At 46.4% G+C, this 19296-nt stretch overlaps 10 protein-coding genes across 10 annotated transcripts; 4 read left to right on the forward strand and 6 right to left on the reverse strand.

The window, feature by feature from the left end:
• Positions 1 to 171: 171 nt before the first annotated feature.
• On the forward strand, positions 172 to 1263 carry L203_100547 (uncharacterized protein; the record flags this gene model as incomplete). The annotated part of the gene is made up of 4 exons (XM_066210005.1): positions 172 to 194; positions 241 to 349; positions 398 to 897; positions 945 to 1263. The coding sequence occupies 4 exons, from the start codon at positions 172 to 174 to the stop codon at positions 1261 to 1263; spliced, it is 951 nt and encodes a 316-aa protein (XP_066066102.1).
• Positions 1264 to 1720: 457 nt separating this feature from the next.
• L203_100548 (uncharacterized protein) lies at positions 1721 to 2091 on the reverse strand (the record flags this gene model as incomplete). The annotated part of the gene is made up of 3 exons (XM_066210006.1): positions 1721 to 1893; positions 1941 to 2034; positions 2089 to 2091. 3 exons carry the CDS (start codon positions 2089 to 2091, stop codon positions 1721 to 1723), a joined length of 270 nt encoding a protein of 89 aa, XP_066066103.1.
• A 1191-nt stretch (positions 2092 to 3282) lies between these two features.
• L203_100549 (uncharacterized protein) lies at positions 3283 to 3625 on the forward strand (the record flags this gene model as incomplete). The annotated part of the gene is made up of 3 exons (XM_066210007.1): positions 3283 to 3382; positions 3433 to 3533; positions 3584 to 3625. The coding sequence occupies 3 exons, from the start codon at positions 3283 to 3285 to the stop codon at positions 3623 to 3625; spliced, it is 243 nt and encodes an 80-aa protein (XP_066066104.1).
• Positions 3626 to 4157: 532 nt separating this feature from the next.
• L203_100550 (uncharacterized protein) lies at positions 4158 to 5479 on the reverse strand (the record flags this gene model as incomplete). Its single annotated transcript, XM_066210008.1, has 4 exons — positions 4158 to 4711; positions 4772 to 4900; positions 4944 to 5189; positions 5302 to 5479. 4 exons carry the CDS (start codon positions 5477 to 5479, stop codon positions 4158 to 4160), a joined length of 1107 nt encoding a protein of 368 aa, XP_066066105.1.
• Positions 5480 to 6178: 699 nt separating this feature from the next.
• On the forward strand, positions 6179 to 7523 carry L203_100551 (glycerol-3-phosphate dehydrogenase (NAD(+)); the record flags this gene model as incomplete). Its single annotated transcript, XM_066210009.1, has 5 exons — positions 6179 to 6230; positions 6307 to 6497; positions 6544 to 6927; positions 6972 to 7201; positions 7244 to 7523. 5 exons carry the CDS (start codon positions 6179 to 6181, stop codon positions 7521 to 7523), a joined length of 1137 nt encoding a protein of 378 aa, XP_066066106.1.
• A 756-nt stretch (positions 7524 to 8279) lies between these two features.
• L203_100552 (uncharacterized protein) lies at positions 8280 to 11172 on the forward strand (the record flags this gene model as incomplete). The annotated part of the gene is made up of 2 exons (XM_066210010.1): positions 8280 to 9503; positions 9556 to 11172. 2 exons carry the CDS (start codon positions 8280 to 8282, stop codon positions 11170 to 11172), a joined length of 2841 nt encoding a protein of 946 aa, XP_066066107.1.
• A 225-nt stretch (positions 11173 to 11397) lies between these two features.
• Positions 11398 to 12701, reverse strand: L203_100553 (uncharacterized protein; the record flags this gene model as incomplete). Its single annotated transcript, XM_066210011.1, has 7 exons — positions 11398 to 11465; positions 11525 to 11591; positions 11668 to 11861; positions 11928 to 11997; positions 12054 to 12557; positions 12612 to 12625; positions 12677 to 12701. The coding sequence occupies 7 exons, from the start codon at positions 12699 to 12701 to the stop codon at positions 11398 to 11400; spliced, it is 942 nt and encodes a 313-aa protein (XP_066066108.1).
• A 274-nt stretch (positions 12702 to 12975) lies between these two features.
• On the reverse strand, positions 12976 to 15119 carry L203_100554 (heat shock protein HSS1; the record flags this gene model as incomplete). The annotated part of the gene is made up of 5 exons (XM_066210012.1): positions 12976 to 14162; positions 14211 to 14622; positions 14673 to 14926; positions 14976 to 15030; positions 15093 to 15119. The coding sequence occupies 5 exons, from the start codon at positions 15117 to 15119 to the stop codon at positions 12976 to 12978; spliced, it is 1935 nt and encodes a 644-aa protein (XP_066066109.1).
• Positions 15120 to 15825: 706 nt separating this feature from the next.
• On the reverse strand, positions 15826 to 18591 carry L203_100555 (uncharacterized protein; the record flags this gene model as incomplete). The annotated part of the gene is made up of 9 exons (XM_066210013.1): positions 15826 to 15859; positions 15911 to 15925; positions 15990 to 16061; positions 16119 to 17377; positions 17452 to 17607; positions 17653 to 17778; positions 17825 to 17858; positions 17907 to 18301; positions 18352 to 18591. The coding sequence occupies 9 exons, from the start codon at positions 18589 to 18591 to the stop codon at positions 15826 to 15828; spliced, it is 2331 nt and encodes a 776-aa protein (XP_066066110.1).
• Positions 18592 to 18923: 332 nt separating this feature from the next.
• L203_100556 (uncharacterized protein) lies at positions 18924 to 19246 on the reverse strand (the record flags this gene model as incomplete). Its single annotated transcript, XM_066210014.1, has 3 exons — positions 18924 to 19037; positions 19100 to 19144; positions 19187 to 19246. 3 exons carry the CDS (start codon positions 19244 to 19246, stop codon positions 18924 to 18926), a joined length of 219 nt encoding a protein of 72 aa, XP_066066111.1.
• Between the last annotated feature and the right edge of the window lie 50 nt (positions 19247 to 19296).

Below are 19296 nucleotides of genomic sequence, written 5' to 3' on the forward strand. Positions count from 1 at the left end.
AGAACCAAATTGAAGTTAGGAAAGGCAGCAAATTCAAAGAGGACCGTGCGCCTCACGAAACAACATGTAGATAGGCTCCTCAAAGCAAAGCTTGGCACGCCTAACCAACCTCATTTGCCTTCACTTTTATTTTGTACTTTTGCTGATTAGATAGAGAGATAAAACACCAAAATGCCTAGACTACAAATCCTACAGTAAGTCTTGGGTGTTTTGTTTGATAGTCAAATTTACCAATTTTAGGCATAAATCCTACCACCCTTATTTGGAAAAGAACAAGCAGAGAGTGAGAGAGGATGAAGCTCGAGCTAGGGAAGAAGAGCTTGCCATTGAGCAAAAGAGGATCAACAATGTATGTATTGCGTCCTCTTACGGTGTGTGTATCTTTAACCTTGGCTAGGAAGCGGAAAACCGTCTGAATCTTTTACGCCGTCGAGCAAATTCGCCAACTTTTCAGGAAGACGACAATCTCCCGTCCACCTCGGCTCACAGAGATGACCGTGTCTCATCTCTCCTTGAGCGGCATCACAAACAAAAGGCCAGAGAGGAGAGGAAGGAGAGAAAGCAGAAAGAAAGACTTGACTTTGATTTTCCAAGTGAAACGATGCGGCGTAACAAGGGAAAAGAAAGGGAACAATCGAATCACGATGATATTGACTGGACCCAAGACGGCCATATCAATCTTTTTGCAGATGTTGAACGGGAAAACGCTGCTCGGGACCCATCTACCACTGTGGCGGAACTAGCCAAGGTAAAGAAAGATCAAGAAAAGGACCCTTTCACAGTGTATCTTGCCCGACCTGATCGAGAGACCAAGCCTTGGTATACGGACAAGGAGATGCGACAATTCAAAGATAGAGAACTAGGCGAGGAGGCCGAAGGGAGACGAGCGAGGGATCGGCAAGTTTTCTAATCATACGAGCACCTTGGTACTAACATCGTCACAGGAGAAAAGATGCAAGGTCAAAGATACGCAATGATCCACTGACCGACATCAACTCTCAACTCTCCTCTCATCCATCCAAAACTTCCCATCGCCGAGTTTCAAGCCATAATCCGCCGCCACCAGATCCTCAAACAGCACGGAAGGCTAGGGAACAATCGGAGCGTCAACGGGCATTAGCGCTTATAGCTAAAAGTAAGCAGACCATTGGATCGGCATGGGACAGCACGCCAAGCACCGTTTCTGGCGGAGGTACTTGGGCTGAGGACTTTGAGAGGGCCAAAGACAAGGCAGGAAGGAGATTTTATCAGTCTCGATACTAATTTTTTGGTGATTTTGCATGAACAGATCACATTTTTATGTGACTAACCTTATCACATCGATTTTGTGCGGAAATTTTCCTGCGTGTTTCGATTCATTCCAAAAGTATAATCGTGTTCAGATGTTTCAACGAATTCCGTTCATATGATGACTCTTTTATATCATTTGGACAAGCTCTTAACCCTCAAGACTAGAAGCTCACATTAACGCCCATTCCTGACAGTTCTCCGGCTTGAAACTTTTAGTCCCAAGCTGATCCAAAAGCTTCTTAATGTTTTCTAACCTAACATTGACCCTATCTGGTTGCAACTCTGTGTCATACGCCTCTACCTTCTGTCAACCCTTTCCTTAATCCTGTATCCTCCTGTTTTCACCTTTGGACCTTGTGTCTCCAAAACATTCAATCCAGGACCTGTCAGGCTCATACCTTTTTCGACATACCCAGGCGACGCGGTAGCTTCACTCGACTTGCCCTTGAGAGAATGCATAGAAGGTGATGAGGAAGCGGGAACAAATAGGGAGCACCCGGTACCTCAGGGCCAAGTACGGTCTCGTATTCGAGCCATTTGAGAAGAAGGTAAAAGCAGCCGCAAGAGAAGTACCTAGGCATGGGACAACCCAGTAGATCCAGTCTGTTACGGCTGTCAGTCGAGCTGCTCCTACGTTAGAGAGAACATACGGTATCCGGGAAATTTGTGAGTCACCACAGCTGGCCTAAATGACCAAACAAGGTCAAGCGACCCATCCGTATAAATCACAACAATTTCAGAAATCTATCCCTATAGTCAGCTACAGAAAACAAGAATCGCTCACAAAGAGGGTCATACCATTCTTTACTGGCGCCATGAATGTTGCCTTGTGTTTCTTGGCGACAAACGCCTAGCATGAACCATGTTCAATGACACAGCTGGGTTAACAATCCGCCAGAAACGCGGAAAACATCGTCGATCAACAAGCCATTCTCAAGAAATGTCGATATAACCAACGATTCTTGAGAGCCAGACGTTTAGGGCCCTACACGGGTTTAGGAGGTCTCCAGCCTCAAGACTTAGAGCTAGCTTCGCGACTGAGAGAGGATAAGATGGTGGACAGAGACATGATAAAAGTTATGCAGGTGAATTGAGTTGGCCAGGAAATGCGAGGGATAAGAAACGAGCCTGAATGTAAAAGGCAGGCTGGGCGTGCCCAATGTCTTATACTTATTCTCTCAGGCATCTGGGCTGTAAGACTTTCAGAAATTCTAATCAAGATACAATGATACCGTCAAATTTATCTCATTATTCAACTGTACCAGGTCAGTTGGACACTCTTCTTTTTTCATGATTACTTTTGGAATGGAGCATTTCCGTCGCATTTTCCTGCTTCCATGAAATCTCTGTTCACGAATCTCAGGACAGAAAGAGAAAGGAGACAGGACATTAGGTCGGATATTTATTCGTTGGGATATAGGTAATCCACAAAAGTACTCGAAACCCAATGACATAGAATAATTCTGTAAATTGCTGAGAATCTTAAGTCTAGCTTGAATGCAGATATAGTGTATGCAGGTGAGTGAAAGAAGTCTTTCAATAGGGTAAAAACAGATCTTTAAAGAATAAAGTCAAGCGACCAAACGAGAAGAAATGCTCTTTCAAAAACCCTATGTAAACGTATTCATTCACAAGAGGAGTCGAGACTTACTAGGCTGAGAGAAGACAAGGTAGCAGAGATAGGTAAGCAGCTGGGATAGAAACTTGTTCTCCTCTTGTCGCTTTAAAATCTCGAAAAGTTGTTTTGTAAAGACTGAAATTGACTTGAATTTGTCAATTCTAAATGAGTCGCATTTATACAATGCTCATGGTTACGTAATTTTGGATGAGGGTATTCTTCTGCTGTGAGTGGAGATGACCAGACAAGACATGAGAGACGGAAGCAAAAATGATGACGACGTTGGTTCCTGAGCATCTCCGTAATAAGTATATAAATGATGCATTTCTAACTTTCCATCTTTACATTACATTTCTTTTTGTATACACCACACAATGGATGTCAACGCAAATCAACACTTTAGAGAGACTCCTGACGCCACGCATTCTGCCAATAACAACCCACAGCAGATTGGCACCCAGCAAGATGCTCTTGGTGGGTATATCTATCTCGGGACGAATCCATGTTGATGCTTGTTTGGGTAGACAAGGGCGTGTCTGCTGCTCTCAAAGGGTTTGGCCACACCAATCAGAATCCTGGCATGGTCGAAAAGGCCAGTGATGCGGTCCGTTCTGGCTTCAAGCAGGTCAGTCTTGTCTCTAAGCCTGCTGTTTAGATTACTGACTGCGGTCGTAGGTTACTGGTCGCGACATTCCCATCAAGGACAACAACCCTTAGTGCTTGGTAGGCGTGGCTTTACAATATACTCTGTAGTTTGGGAGGGGCAGTGCAAAAAACGAGAAAAGTTCAGGTGTCTAGAGAATGCATTTTGCTTTTGGATCATGGTTTTGCTCATTGACAGGTTTGAATCTCATAGCATTTGGCTAAGCTGCAACGTATACGCTTTGTAATGGAGCTGCTCTTTAAACTTGGTTGTGTTTGCTAAACATATGCTCTAATTTGTCGCTCTTGGCACTCAAACACAACGTAGTTTAGCCGACTTGGCTTCAGAGTAGCAAAAAAAAGTTATCCACGCACACCAAGTCACTCATAAACAAGCAACCATGATAGAACACAATAAACATACGTAACATAAGATATTGTCTAGATATATGTATACTGAATCTATGAAGCTGTTTTTCTTGATTTGAAATTTTTAATCTATACTAGCTACATCTGCAGCACCAAGCATCAATCTAATTCAATCCCAATGATACAAACGAAAAAGAACATAAAACCTATTGCTACATTCCACGACCATCAATTCACTTCAATTATCCTGTTCAAGCTCTCCTCGACTTTGCGCCCTTCTTCTAGCAGCGTTGCCCGCCAATGCCTTCCTAAAAGCATCAAGAGTCACACCACCTTGACCAGACTGGCTGGTGCGCCTATGAAACTCCATCTCGACACGCTTCTCCTCAGCGGTGGGAGACCCAGGCCTGCTTACTGCAGGAGATCCAACAACGGAGTCATTGCCGGTGAGCTGGTCACTAGATTTTAGGGTAGGCTGGGTGTTGCGAACACTAAGCCACTCTTGACCCACACCTGAAAACGAGTTTTGTCTCGACATGGCAGGAGTGATGACGGGTGTAACGTCAGGGGTGGGCTGGGGAGTGTATCGGTCGACGGGTTGCTCAATGATAAGGTTGAAAGTGTTGGTGGTAGAATCCCAAGAGGCCTGGACATGGGACAGATCTTCTACAAGAAAATCGGGACGCTCTTTTTCGAGCTCCTCACGATCATGAGAAGTACACGTAGCAAGCACAAGGGCACCGGAAGCCTTGCCAGATCGGATACCAGTTGGAGCATCCTCCACAACAATGGCTATATAGGGTTAGCAGTGGACTCAAGTCTCAAACGTACATTCAAAAGGAGACGCATTACAGCGGGAGGCTCCAAGAAGGTATGGGTCAGGGAAAGGCTTCCCCCGGGTGACAGAGTCGGCAGTCACGAAAACTTTTGGAATAGGCAAACCCGCAATGGGAATAGCTTTCCCAGCGTAAAAGTAGGTCGCTAACCAAGTCAGTATTGTCCAACAAATCAACCACCGACCCACAAGAAGTACAAATGGCCCATTTTTCCTCGCCATTCCGCTTCTCGGCAGCATCGGCGCCGAGATCAGCGAGCAGCTTGGAAACACCGGGCAGTACAACAATCCCAGCCTGACCAGAACTCTGGGCCATCGCTTCCGCAGACTCAAGAATGGCAGTCTCAAATCGAACAACCTCGGAAGCAAGCACTTCGGGATCGGTAATCTTGCACCATTTCTTTAGCACATCAATTGTGCGCATGCCATGAGCAGCTGCGTGGCGTCAGTACACCACCATCTCATCGAAACGTACACTTGAGTATATCTTCCAAATCTAGAGGATACTTTTCCGCAAAAAGCTCCCAGGCCTTGACGACAGCCTCACTCGACTTGATCAATGTCCCATCCATGTCAAACAAGACAGAATCGACGTTGATAGAGACAATGTGTGGGTCAGTGACCGGGGTGAGCTGTCCCGAAGCAATGCCGCTTGCAAACGAACCCCGACGGGAGGGCGCCGCAGACGGAGGTTGCGAAGTGTTTGGTGAGGGAAGCGCAGACATGGTGAATGCAGACTTTGTGAAGACAGACATGGCGAACGAATCTATGCCTTGGTTGATTTAAACTGAATGGAAAAGCAAAAGAGAAATGCGATTTGAAGATAAAAATGTCAGCTGGAGCGATGGAAAAAAATGGAGGTGCCACATTACTGGCCCTGCTCCCAACCCTAAATATCCAAAAATGCCAAAAAAATTCGGTCCAATTCCTACCACTCGTACCTACTGTCGGCCAAATGGCACAAAATGCAAAGGAAATTTTGGACATCCCGCCCCAATGCCGTTCCAGGGTTTGCGCGTGATTACTATCGCAAGGGATCCTGACATCATATTTTCCCGAAATCCTTTTCCCAAGCTACCTTTTTCTGGCCCGTTTGTTTAGGCATTTGTCGCTTTTTTCTTGCTTCTCGAAATTGTCTATGCATGTAGATTGTTTTCAGGCTGTCGAGATATATTGGAAGAGCAGCTGCTCACCCCAAAGAGTCCTCCGCTAGGCGGCTGTGTGCGGCCGGGACGTCGTTTGTGGTTATATGCCTGATAGAAGCGACATGGAGTTACCCCTAAATCTTGAGATTTGGTGTGAATAGGTGACGTCTAGGTGTCGGAGAAAGTCAGGTGGAATAGACGAAGAGGGAGAGTACAAAAGGTTTTTGTTGATTGGTTTCGAAAATATTCACTCTTGTCATTCTCAATAACTTTGTCAATATGTCTGACGCCTCGTCTGCTCCTACATCTCCAGAATTTGTTCAGCAATTTAGTGATCTCGAAGTTGTCTCGACGGTGACAACGCCAGGTGAGTGGCTGGTTTTGAAGCAAGTTGACTGGGAAATCAGCTGTGACCCGTCCATCTTCACCGATTCCACCTGCGCTGCCTGCTTCTCCTCTGTCCAGCGGCAAGCATAGGATTGCCATCATTGGCTCCGGCTCATGGGGTAGTGCCCTTGCAAAGATTGCCGCCGAAAACGCATGGCGCCGAAAAGACGATTTTCATTCAGAAGTGCGGATGTGGGTTCGTGAAAAGATTGCAAGTGGTTTTCTTGGCCATGCAGTTTGTGTCTGACCCGCTGCAGGTAAATGGCAAGCCGCTCACGCACATCATCAACAAGACCCACCTCAACTCTCGATACCTTCCCGACATTGTGCTTCCTCGGAATCTCGTTGCCGTTCCGCATCTCAAGGATGTCGTCAAGGACGCTACACTCATTGTCTTTGTCGTACCTCACCAGTTCCTCCACACAGTGCTCAACGAACTCGCCAAGCCAGGTGTGCTCCTATCTGGCGCAAAGGCTGTCAGTGCTATCAAGGGTGTCGAGGTTAACGGTACCGACATTCAGACGTTTGCGAGTCTGATCGAAGCCAAGGTTGGCTTGCCGTGCTCCGCTCTCAGTGGCGCCAACATTGCTCTTGAAGGTGGGTCTGTTGTGGTGGATTGTGCTGACGAAAAGTTGCCATGGGTCAATTCTGTGAGACAACTATTGGTTGCCCAACCCATGACGAGTCGCTTCTCTGGCATGCCGTCTTCAACGCCCCTTCCTTCCGTGTCAACGCTGTTGAAGACGTCAGCGGCGTTTCTCTTGCTGGCGCGTTAAAAAACGTCGTCGCTCTCGCTGCTGGCATGGTCGACGGTCTCGGATTGGGGGGTAACACCAAGGCTGCTGTCATGAGAATTGGCCTGAAGGAGATGACTGAGTTTTGCCTCGAGTTCTTCAAGGGGAGTAAACCCGATACGTGAGTCAATAGTTGGTATCATCCTTTTCTGACCGTCTGTAGCTTTTCCAACGAGAGCGCTGGCGTTGCTGATCTGACAGTAACCTGCTTTAGTGGTCGAAACAGAAAGTGCGCCGAGGAGTTTGTCAAGACTGGCCAGCCATTCGATGTTATTGAGCGAAAGCTGCTTAATGGCCAAAAGCTCCAGGGGACTGCTACCGCTGAGGAAGTCAACGCCTTTCTCGTCGCTCGTAAGCGTGCTCATGCCTACCCTTTATTTGAAAAGGTTTACAAGATTTCGTTTGAGGGAATGCCACCCAAGCAGCTCGTCGTGGGCCTGTAATATGTACTATTTGTAGTTTAGGAGAATGACTGTAGCCTATTAGCCAAGTTTTTGTTTTTTGGTACAGAGAAAAGAAAAAGAAAAAGAATATCAAAAAAAACTAAACTTTTGCAGCCATTAGACCATTGATAGATTAATTATTAGATTTCAAGTGAATGCGAGTATTTATTATAATGGCATCACTAGCAAAGTTTGCATTTCTATTACAACTGCCTAATAAAGTTTAAAATCAATTTGGAAACGTGAATACTTGGCATTGTGGATAAGAATTGGGGGAATATACTAGTGTTGTATCAGGTCAGCTGTCTATTACTATTCGTATGGATTGGCATCCTTTCCATTGCAGAATTTCTAATCACTTGACTAATTCGCCTAACAAGAGTTGTATTAGTTTTGACTTGATTAGAGTCTACATTGGAGGATTCTAATGGAGTGTCATGGGAGCAATTAATATCTTTATAACTTACGGAAAGTGATTAGCCTAAATCTAACCGTTTATCCAATCTGATTAGGATTTCTAGTCAGATGATTCATTTGGACTACTTTTTTTTGTTTTGTTTACATTTGCTATTTCTATCCATCGCCACTTTTCTGTAATATATAAAAGACTCATCTGCCAACTTTTTCCCCTTCCTTTTTTTTTAAAATAATCCATCCAAAAAAAGCAACGGCTTTTGACTTTTGGGCACAAAGGAATATTCTGTTGAATCAGGATTGATACAAGATTTACCATAGTCTGACCTCTTGCTACAGACTATGACCCAGGACACCTGCCCAGACAATACATTATCTAAAAACGAAGACTGTCAACCCCATTGCGAGTCAATTTTGCCACTCGACGTACTTTGCAACATTGTTGCTCTGATTCCGCCTCCATTCTACACTGTTTTATCTAACTCTGCCCCAGGAGATATTCCTCCCACGTACTTGATTGAAAATATCGATCCCACACCTCCTCTGGAACAAACACCTAACCAATGTATCTCCGCAATATCTCGTTCTTCATCCAGATTGCTCGAAGCGGCTAGGCCTTGGTTATGGGAGAATGTGGATGTGCGAAGCGGAAGAGGATGGCTGTCGATTGTGAATGCCTTGACGGAAGAGGTCATTGAAGAGAATCTGGAGAATACCGCCTCTGCGATTGGCTATGCGCCTGACGCAAATGATCTTGAGAGTTGCGGGGCAATGCCCATATCTGGCCAAGAGACGTTGATACAATCTACTGCGTCCCAAGATTGTTTGATGGACGGCTCTTCATCCACGGCAACATTTGCGTACTCTCCTGAGCTCGCTGAACCTGGCATTAGCAACCTCCAATGTTCTACGAGCCCGCCGCAACCGTCCCATATTCATCAGTTGCTCACCCCTCCCTCATCTCGCAATTCTTCGCCTCAACCTCAGATATCCGCCGAGCCCGCTCACATCTTGACAAGTGTCGCTCGTCTTAATGAAAGCCCAAGTCCCGCACCAAGTCTAGGATTAGGGCCGTCGAGTGCGGTCTCACCTGCTTTAACTAGAACCAAACTTAGGGGACGTTCCCGCTCTCCCCGTCGCAGTGTCAATTTTGACACTGAGGGTATCCACGCCGTCCTCGAGCGGAGTCGTTCTGTCAGCGTACATGGATCTGGAGTCTCTGGTGATGTAGGAAGTTCCATTCAAAAACCTTTTTTGCATCGTGGGAGTAGTCTGTCGAGGTCTCGGACATGGCATGATTCACCGACACATGAGGAAGGAGATGAAGAAGATGACGAGGTTATGCCTCTCAGCATTTCGCCTTTCCAGTTCAAACAGAACGTCATCACGCCAAGGATAATGCCTGAAGACGGAGAGAACGCCAGCTCGGAATTGTTGCCGCCGCCAGGGCCGTACATTCGACACCTGAGTTTCACGAATTTTCGTACGATTGGAAGTCGGAGAAGCCAAGAGGAGGCTGTCAGGTGGAGGTTTGTGACAGCAGGAAGACTTGAAGGTGTCATCAAAGTGAGTTGAGCAGATTCTAGATAAAAGGTATGAGCTCAATCGAGGACGATAGAACGCACCAAACCTTGTGTCACTATGCATGACGGAGTACGTCGATTCATCACTCTCTTATCCGGTGATTGAAGAGATATTTTTCCGAGGTTACCGCCGACCACGCTATCGCTCTCCTTCTACTCTGAGCCGTACCCGCTCTTTGTCGATTGGCCAATCTCCTTCCGTTATTTCCACCACGCACGATCAGCTTGACCCTCCCCGTCCCAGCTATGTGCCCTATGAAGATGAGACTGAAGAGCAGAAATGGAAACGTCGTCAAGTCTTCTCCCCGATGGAAGCGCTTGATTTGACCGGTTGCGTCAGCCATGCGTTCACTGAAGGTATGAACAGGTTTTACAACACATGGCTCGCAACGGATGATGACACAGAGGATGAGCATGAAGAAAGAGGAAGAGAGAGATGGAAAGGGAGGCGTGGAAGAGGGCGTTCGCCAGATGTTACGGAAGACGAGAGCGATGCCTATGGACATTCTTCGGTTTCACGAGACAGACATTACAGACGTCCGCCTCGTTTTAGAGCGATGCGTCGTTTGTGTCTCCGTATGTGCACTTCGCTTGACTCACACATCATTGACTCATTGATTTGGTCATTCCCATGTCTAACTCATCTTGATCTGTCAAACACTCGCGTGTCTGACCAACTTCTCTTATACCTTACCGATCACTGTCCTCGCAGTCTTCGTCTGAGTTCTCTCAGCCTTGCGCGATGCCCTAGACTTAGCTCGTATGTCATCGTGGACTTTCTCTGTCGATCACCCGCTGTAGAAAACCTTATCGACCTCAGCCTTTTCGTCAACCCTACTCAAGGAAATGCCATTGAGTCCAACTCTCTCATGAAACTGATTACAGAGGCTCACTGTATTCGTTCGGGCAAGTTGCGATACCTTGATTTATCATCGGCCAAATTCACGCCAGCCCATCTGGCAGCCAACGTTTTTCCTCCTCAACCAAGTCTGATCTCCCTCGGTCTATCGCATATACCTACTTTAGGCCTCCAGCCTATTGCAAACTTTCTTTTAACGAGCGCGCCCAACGTTGAGATCCTTACACTAGTCGGCACAGCCACAACTTCTTCGCTAGATCCCACGCAATCTCCTCTTCAAATCACCCTCGAACTTCACACGCGGCTGATCAATCCACTGACTACCATTCCCTTCTCTTTTGCCAATCTCAACCTCTCTTCAAACCCCAATGGGAACGCCGGTGGTGGGAATCCAATCAATCTCAATCCCGGCCCAACGAGGCTGAGGGTGATTGAGTTGATGAGAACGATCCGGCGCAGTATCGCTCCTGATGGAAACGGTGAATGGAAAATCATTAAATCCAAAGGCGGCCGAGGGTGGTATGTCGACTCGTCTGCTGGTTGGCGGCGCGTTCCCCCGCCGCAAGATCTCGTAAAGGAAGGAGGCGATTGGTTCCTGCGTTGGGAGTTTGTACGACATTTGCCGAAATCACACCATCATCGTGCGTGGTTGAACAGTTTGAGTGAAGCGTCGGGACGGGTGGGAAGCAATGTAGGGTGGCATTCAAGAAAGATGGAAGTGATCAGAGGAATGGGTATGATGGGCAGGGAGGAAGGACTGGCAGGTGTAGGAGCGTTTGCTTTTGAGGAGTAAGAAGGAACGGCCACATTTACTAAACGTGCTTGCCTTTTGATCTTGTGAATCGGTGTAGCATAATGGGTGTTATATTAGTAATGTAAACAATCAATGTGTATATATCACATGGGCTAAATTTAGGGCTACAACTACAAACAATACACTCTGCTTACATATACTGATGACCCTCATACTTTATCCAGTCAAAAAACTCGAGCATTCCAAAGATTTGTGGTCAATATGTTACAATTCTTGGACGTAATTAGCTGGTACCAGTCCTCTTTTCCCATTCCCGTCTTCACATGTCCACCCTGTAAACATTGCAACCCGTCAATTTAGCTTCACAGAAACAAGGATAGGCAGTACTCACAATCAGCAGATGTCTTTTCTATGATGTTAACCACCTGGTTTGCCTGTACAGACAAGTCTCCCCCATCCTTTCTCATTATCAGCTCTATCCCTCACCTCTTGTTTCTAAGACGCGCAAAGGTATTACACGTAGCCGAAACTTACAGAACTAGTATAGTCATACAATGCTTGAGCTTGCCCTTGTGCGCCATTGGCTAAATCACCGCTTTGCTCTTCACCGCCGGGTGAAGTAGTATGGTAGCTACCTGATCCATCTCGACGAGTCGGTGGTGGGAGTAAATCCTTTTGGGAGTGCGAGAGCGCAGGCTGAGCTTGATGTTGAACAGTGGGTTGCTGCGCTATTACAGGGGCTGAGTAAATATGGCCCAAAAACATCGTAGAGCTTATGAGGGATACAGACTTACCCTTTTGTGGATCCTTCCACATACTGGTCAGAGTGTTCATCTTGCTAGACGTGTCTACATGGCCGAATGTCTTTTTCCGCGAAACAGCCAGTTGTTAGCAACCTTAACATGAGACTGGCAGCTTACCCTAGACGAGACTAGCCCGGCAACACCCCCCTTCTTTGGAGTTATAGTCGGAGGCACAGCCTTCTCTCTAACTTTGTTATCTTCCACTTTGGGACTGTTGAGCTTCTCATTTGCTCTCCCAACGACACCGCTCATTCCCACCTTTCCCAACAAATTCATCGCATCCTTGTTTCTCGAAATGGCATTCATACTCGATTTTGTTCCTGTCGTACCATATCTGACGGACGAATTAATAAACCGCTGTGCTATATCAGGCTTTGGTTGCTGAGGAGCAGCAGCATTATTAGTGTGTGGCTTTTCTTGAGAGGAGGGCGAATGCGAGGTATTTGTATGGTGGGTGATGCCTGAGCCTGCTGACGGAGGAGGCGAAAGCGATGTAGGCGACAAAGAATGAACAGCACGCGAAGGGTGAGAGGATATGTCTACCGCTGGGGCAGTCTGTGATTGCGAGTTGAGATGAGGTCGGGAAGCAAAATACTCATCCAAGAGAGAGAAGAATGCTTCCTGGCAATAAGAATCAGTGAAAACTTGACTGAATGGTCAGCCGTGAATGAAAACAAAACACACTTTATCTATCAATCAATAGTTAGCCCATTATATACGCCTTTTCTTATCCAGCTTACCATGTTGAGTAAGATTAGAAAACATGTTGTAATGTAACAACTAAAAAGTTTAAAGATGACAGTCAAGACTGAGACAGAGAATTACGTAAATTAATAATTTCTAGATGTAACTGATAACGTCAAAACATCTGTACATATCACCTTGATCCAATTGCGATATAATCTAGAGCTGATGCATGTACAGGTATGTCACAGTCGAATGTAAATAAAAGAGAAATAAAGGATAATTATGGAGTCCTGTCACTGCTGATACAGCTATACTTCTTTTTCTACACTTTTTATCATTGCCTGGCCACTGTCTAGTCAACCTCTTCAACAGATGGGCCATCCTCGTGAGCAGCACCTCCAGCGCCAGCGCCAGGAGCACCTGGGAAGCCACCAGGAGCGCCTCCTGGAGCACCACCCTGAGCACCGTAGAACTTGGTCATGATTGGGTTGGCAACACTCTCAAGCTCCTTTTGCAATGACTCAAACTCCTCCTTCGAGGCAGACTGCATCGTGTCCAGAGCGCTGATGACCTCGTCTACCTTCTTGGAGAGCGTCTCGTGGTCCGCAGAGTCAAACTTGTCCTTGTTGTCCGAAAGTGTAGTCTTGAGAGAGTACGAGTAAGACTCCAGAGCGTTCTTCGCCTGGACAACAGCAGCAGCAGCCTCATCCTCCGCCTTGTACTTCTCCGCATCCGCAAGCATCTTCTCGATCTCCTCCTTGGATAATCGGCCCTTGTCGTTGGTGATGGTGATCTTGTTGCTCTTCCCGGTAGACTTGTCAGCAGCGTTGACGTTCAGGATACCGTTGGCGTCGACGTCAAATGAGACCTCGATCTGAGGAACACCCCGAGGAGCAGGAGGGATACCAGAGAGCTCAAACTTCCCAAGCAAGTTGCAGTCCGTAGTCTTCGCACGTTCACCCTCATACACCTGGATCAACACACCGGGCTGGTTGTCAGAGTAGGTGGAGAAGACCTCAGACTTCTTGGTGGGAACAGTGGTGTTTCGCTTGATCAACGGCGTCATGATGCCACCAGCAGTCTCGATACCCATGGAGAGAGGAGCAACGTCGAGCAAGAGAAGGTCTTTGGTAGCGTCAGAAGTGTCGCCAGTAAGAATTGCAGCTTGGACAGCGGCACCGTACGCGACGGCTTCATCCGGGTTGATAGACCTGTTGGGCTCCCTGCCGGAAAACATGTCGGAAACGAGCTTCTGGATCTTGGGGATACGGGTAGAACCACCGACGAGAACGATCTCGTTGACGGAGGACTTGTCGATTTTGGAGTCCCGGAGGACCTTCTCGACAGGTTCCATCGTCGATCGGAAAAGGTCTTGACAGAGCTCCTCGAATCGGGCTCGGGTGATGGAAGTGTAAAAGTCGATACCGTCAAAGAGAGAGTCAATCTCGATAGAGGTCTGAGCGGCAGACGATAGTGTTCGCTTCGCACGCTCACAAGCGGTTCGAAGTCGTCGGAGAGCACGAGCATTGGAGGAAAGATCTATAGAATATCAGCAAGCATCCACAAACTAGTCAACACAAGACATACCCTTCTTGTTCTTTCGCTTGAACTCCTGGACAAAGTGGTTGACAAGTCGGTTGTCAAAGTCCTCACCACCAAGGTGAGTGTCACCAGCAGTCGCCTTGACCTCAAAGATACCCTCTTCGATGGTAAGGAGGGAGACATCGAAAGTACCACCACCAAGGTCAAAGATCAATACATTCTTCTCGCCCTCAGACTTCTTGTCGAGACCGTAGGCAATGGCGGCAGCAGTAGGTTCGTTGATGATTCGGAGAACATCAAGGCCAGCAATAGTACCAGCGTCCTTGGTAGCCTGACGTTGAGAGTCATTGAAGTAGGCGGGGACGGTGACGACAGCCTTGGAGACGGTGCCGCCAAGATATGCCTCGGCAGTCTCCTTCATCTTGATAAGAACCATGGAGGAGATCTCTTCAGGAGACTGAAACAAACATCAGACAGATCCTTATCACTGAAACCCAAGCAACTCACGAAAACCTTCTCTTCACCCCTGTACTCGACCTGGATAGAAGGTTTGCCTGTCTTGTTGATGACTTTGAAGGGCCAGTGTTTCATGTCGGCCTGAACCTCAGCATCATCAAACTTTCGGCCAATCAATCGTTTGGCGTCAAAGACAGTGTTGTAAGGGTTCATAGCAACCTGGTTCTTGGCGGCGTCACCAATCAATCGCTCAGAGTCGTTGAAAGCAACATAAGAGGGAGTTGTTCGGTTACCCTGGTCGTTGGCTAGCACAAAATCAGCAACAATACATCCAGATTCAGCATCAATACCCACCAATAATTTCGACACGGTCGTTTTGCCAAACGGCAACACAAGAATAAGTAGTACCCTAATCCCCAACTTAGCAAAAACTCGATAGCTGCAAAAGCAGGATCCTAAAACAACACTCACCAAGTCAATACCAATTGCCTTGACCATTTCGTGATCTTTGAATGTATATAAGAAAAGAAAAAGAAATTATTTTATTTTCAAAAAGAAAAAAAGTGTAAAGAAGAAAGAGGAGAACTAAAAAATTGAATCGAGTTTTATAGTGGGGCCAGCCGAAGGCCAGCGAATTCGAAAGAAACAAAATGGATGGATGTTATAGAACACGCCAGAAATATTCCAGTTATGTGGGGGGGTTAAATCTCAAAGCGGCGGTCGCCGATTATCTACGTCATTGCTTAGATATTTAATCTTTATTCACAACTTGTAATTAATGCCGTCAAAGATTAGAATTAACTGTAGAATTTGTATTTAAACATCTTTCTACAATACATTTAGAAATACGCAGATACTGAAACTATAGATACAATCCGATTATACATCTTATTGCTTGTCCTTAATGGAGATGTCCTTACCAGAGACCTTTTCGAAAGCGCGAAGATCATAATTCAAATTGATTAGTACCAGCTACTTGACTTATGCTGTTATTGCTGCAAAGACAGTCCTAGTTAGTTTCCTCTTTGGTAATTAAACAATGCATCTCGGGATTGTATGTGCGTGCCAGATGGTAGCAAAGCAACCTGCTAATCAAAGACATGGCAATGCATATTTTGCAGAGTACAAGATGACAGAAATACATGTCCAACCCCGCGGCGCTTAGATGGCTTCCTAGGCCACTTGGATGGTTCGTGATATGAGCTCATGGAATGTATATACGGCTGTAGCCTTCTACTCTGCAGGCCTGTTAGCAAAGTCTCAAATTTGTAGAGGCTTGTAAAACTTACTTTCGTCGACAACATCTGGGATGGACCAAACATTGTTAGCTTTCCATAATGCCTTTTGTACTGGTTTGTATGTACTTACGGACACATGTGTTCTGGCGCCGATAATCTAGCGGCCAGGGTCTCACGGCAGTCGTTACAAACAGCCAAACATCTTTTTGATATCAGTCAGCATCTGGCGGGCGTCCTACTAGAATTCTGTAAAACTTACCTACAAGGCCAAAGAATGGTATTTCTCATGTTGACCATACAGACCACACAGGCTCTTTTTGTTTCCTCATCGTCGTCAACATTTCTTTCACTCATGACCTCTCGTTGAGTTTTAATAACGTCTCGCAGGCCCATGACACCACTTTGTGCCGCCATTGGTGGACTTTGACGCGAGGCGTACCCAGAATTGGATGAATGTGTTATGAGTGAGGCGTATTGATGACGAGTCAAGGGTGCTGATATACGAGAGGTGAGGTGCGCAAGAAGGATTGGCTGAAGATCCATGGCTGATGAACCTTCCGACCCTGCGATAATAAGGTCTCGATATACTGCCGCCTTGCGATCTTCTTCCATTTCAGTCTCATCACCAGAGTCGGCTCCATTGATACTGTCAGTAGCAGCTAGGCTCTCCGTATCAGACCGTCCATCTATGTCCTCCTCCCATTCCCCTTCATCATCTTCTATATCACCTTGTACATCTTGTAATAAGTAGTCTCTATAGGTCCATGTTTCTCTCTTGGTATTCTTTGTAGAGCGCTGTGTCAATGATGATGAGATGTTGCTAATTTCCAAAGCGCTACTCGTGCCGAACGAGATGTTGGCGTGTGGAGATCTTCCTAACGCTTTTTCTAGTCGACCTTCCATACTCTTCAACAAATCCAGCTGTAATCCCAACCTCCTCAACTCTTGTCTTTCTGGAGGCTCTCTCCATGCGTCCCTCGTCCAGACTCTCCAGCTCCTAGGACCATACCACCATCTCATACTCCAGAGTTTTTGGGAAAGCCAGAGGATCTTTCTACCTATACGAGTGTAAAAAATGACAGAGAAGATGCCTGTCAAGATGGTAAGAAAGCATGCACGAGCAAATGAGACAATGTGTTTCCAATACCGATTTTCATCTCTCAGCTTATCTTCCTGATTAACTTGAGTGTTGGTGATTTCAGTTGAGAAGCCAGGAGTGACAACGTCTGAAAGTGTTCCACGATGGAGCTCGCTTCCTAATAAGTCCATCTCTACCCATGGGGCTTTTGGTTCTTCTACTCTAGATAACTCGTTGTGCAAACCAGAAAGTGAAGTTGCTTCAATACAGGCAGTACCAATCTTGAGCAGAGCCACGCCAAAATCGTCTTCCACGTTTGGAACGACGCCTTCGTGGGGTAAGAGAGAAACCAACGAGGGTATATAGCCAATGGTGAAGATATGAGTCACGGCTTTCAAGGCCATTGTAGATAAGATAATGGTTGACAAAATAAGAGCAAGCTATTGACAGCGAAAGGGTCAGTCGACCCGTTGCTTTAGTTATCCCGACCTACAATATACCATCCAGGACTCACCACATGAGTGAGAAAAGTGAAGCTCGGGAAACGTAGAGGTGATTGCGTAAGGACGTATGCAAAGTGGGTTATACCCACAATCCCACAAACAGATGTTGGAAAGAGTACATTGTTGCGCATCGTAGCCGAGAGTTCATTGGCTTGCAGCCATGCCAACTAAATTGACTCAGCATACACTTTTTCACTAATAGAGCCACCAACTTCAGTGAGACTGAGCCATAATTGGAACAGTGCATGAACATCTGGTCTTCCTTGAAAACCAGCTTTGTTAATATGTTTATGAGTGAGAGGGGAGGAATACAGATGCAGCAAGAACGAAAAACCAAACTGCTCCTTATTAGCATTTCTCAAGTATCTGGTTGTGTAATCTCACAAGGTTGAATCCTGTCCCAACATCTCTTCGTCTTCTGCAATATCATAAGCATACCGCCAAGTCTCTCTCAGAACATACGCACACAGGATCTAGGCCATTGGCGATTCCACTACAGACCAGTCCCCCACAAACACTCAAGAATACCTGCCAACAGACAGTTTCCATATTCATCTCTCTCACCGAAGAGCCAATTTGTTCCACCAATTTTCTCCATACAAGCCCTCCGCTGCTCCAGTCGTTCTCCGGCCAAAGACCCATCACTTGCAAGAGAAGGATGGAAAACAAAAGCCATGCGCGAAGAAGCACGAAAACACCAGGGATACGTATGACCTGAGGTGTCTCTGGATGCGTGAGCAGTCGTGAAACGGTATTGCGTATTCTAGCAAGTGGACCCGTTGCCTCAAGCTGTCTATCCTGAAAATGCTGCTGCTGACGGGGTCGACGGACAATATGGTGAATCCTGTTGAGTAGGATAGCCTTTGATGCTCAGCGTCAGCAAGAGCAAATATCAATGACAAGCCATATACCATTATAAAGAGCGTCATGCCATATCCACTTCCAGCAAAACCAATAGAGCCTAAGGCGGCTGTGAGCGCCTTTCCTTCTCCATCCTGGTCGAGGGCGGTGATGGTAGGACTGGCTAAAGAGTTGGTTGCGTCGACCGTCGTTGCATTGTACACAGAAGTGGCTTGCTTGGATGGGAACGAATATACCAGTTGGTATAATAAACGGGAAGCTCTGTCACTTAGACGGGCGAGGAGTGGCATTATATAGCTTTTGTAAAGTACATTGAGAAAGTAAGATGGCAATTGGTCGGTGACGACAACAAAACAAGATGCTTCCGTTACAAGTATAATAACTGTAGAGTGACAAAATTCAAAGTCTCCTTTCAAGATATGCATCGTTGTACAAACAACCTTTAAAAGCGTTAAGCATGTTATACCATGCTTGGGTGCCAATCCTAGGACCGCTGGAGCTGCCATCGCTCTTATGCTTTCCTATACAACGCCAGGTCCTATAAAGCCCATCGTTTGCGAAAGTTCTAAGTTAACTCTTCCTAGAGGTGGACTCATTCAGTGGGCAATGACTTCTGCCACTATTATTGAGGTTTGGGTAGTTTGTCCATCGTCTCGAGATTGTATAGCACGTTGCGTGAGTAATTGGCGAATAACTGAGAGGTTACATGGGTAGCGCCTGCTGATTCCAAGTATTCCTGTCTCTAATTAGCTATAGCTCTATATAGCAGCGCTCGTCTGATGCCATAGAAAGACCCACTTTGAGGCAATGGTTCATCTCTATGATCGCCTCGTTGGACTTGTCCTATTCAAGTCAGTGGGGTTTGCCCTCGCATACTCTACCTACTACGTTTTTAATGATCCTCTCCAACAGTACTGCTTGCTCTGCTTCATGTGGGTTTTCCATGTTTGAATAATTCTAGCGGGACGTTCTGATAATAAAATGCTGTAATGATA

Source organism: Cryptococcus depauperatus, chromosome 1, assembly GCF_001720195.1.
Source record: "Cryptococcus depauperatus CBS 7841 chromosome 1, complete sequence".
Lineage (NCBI taxonomy): Eukaryota > Fungi > Basidiomycota > Tremellomycetes > Tremellales > Cryptococcaceae > Cryptococcus > Cryptococcus depauperatus.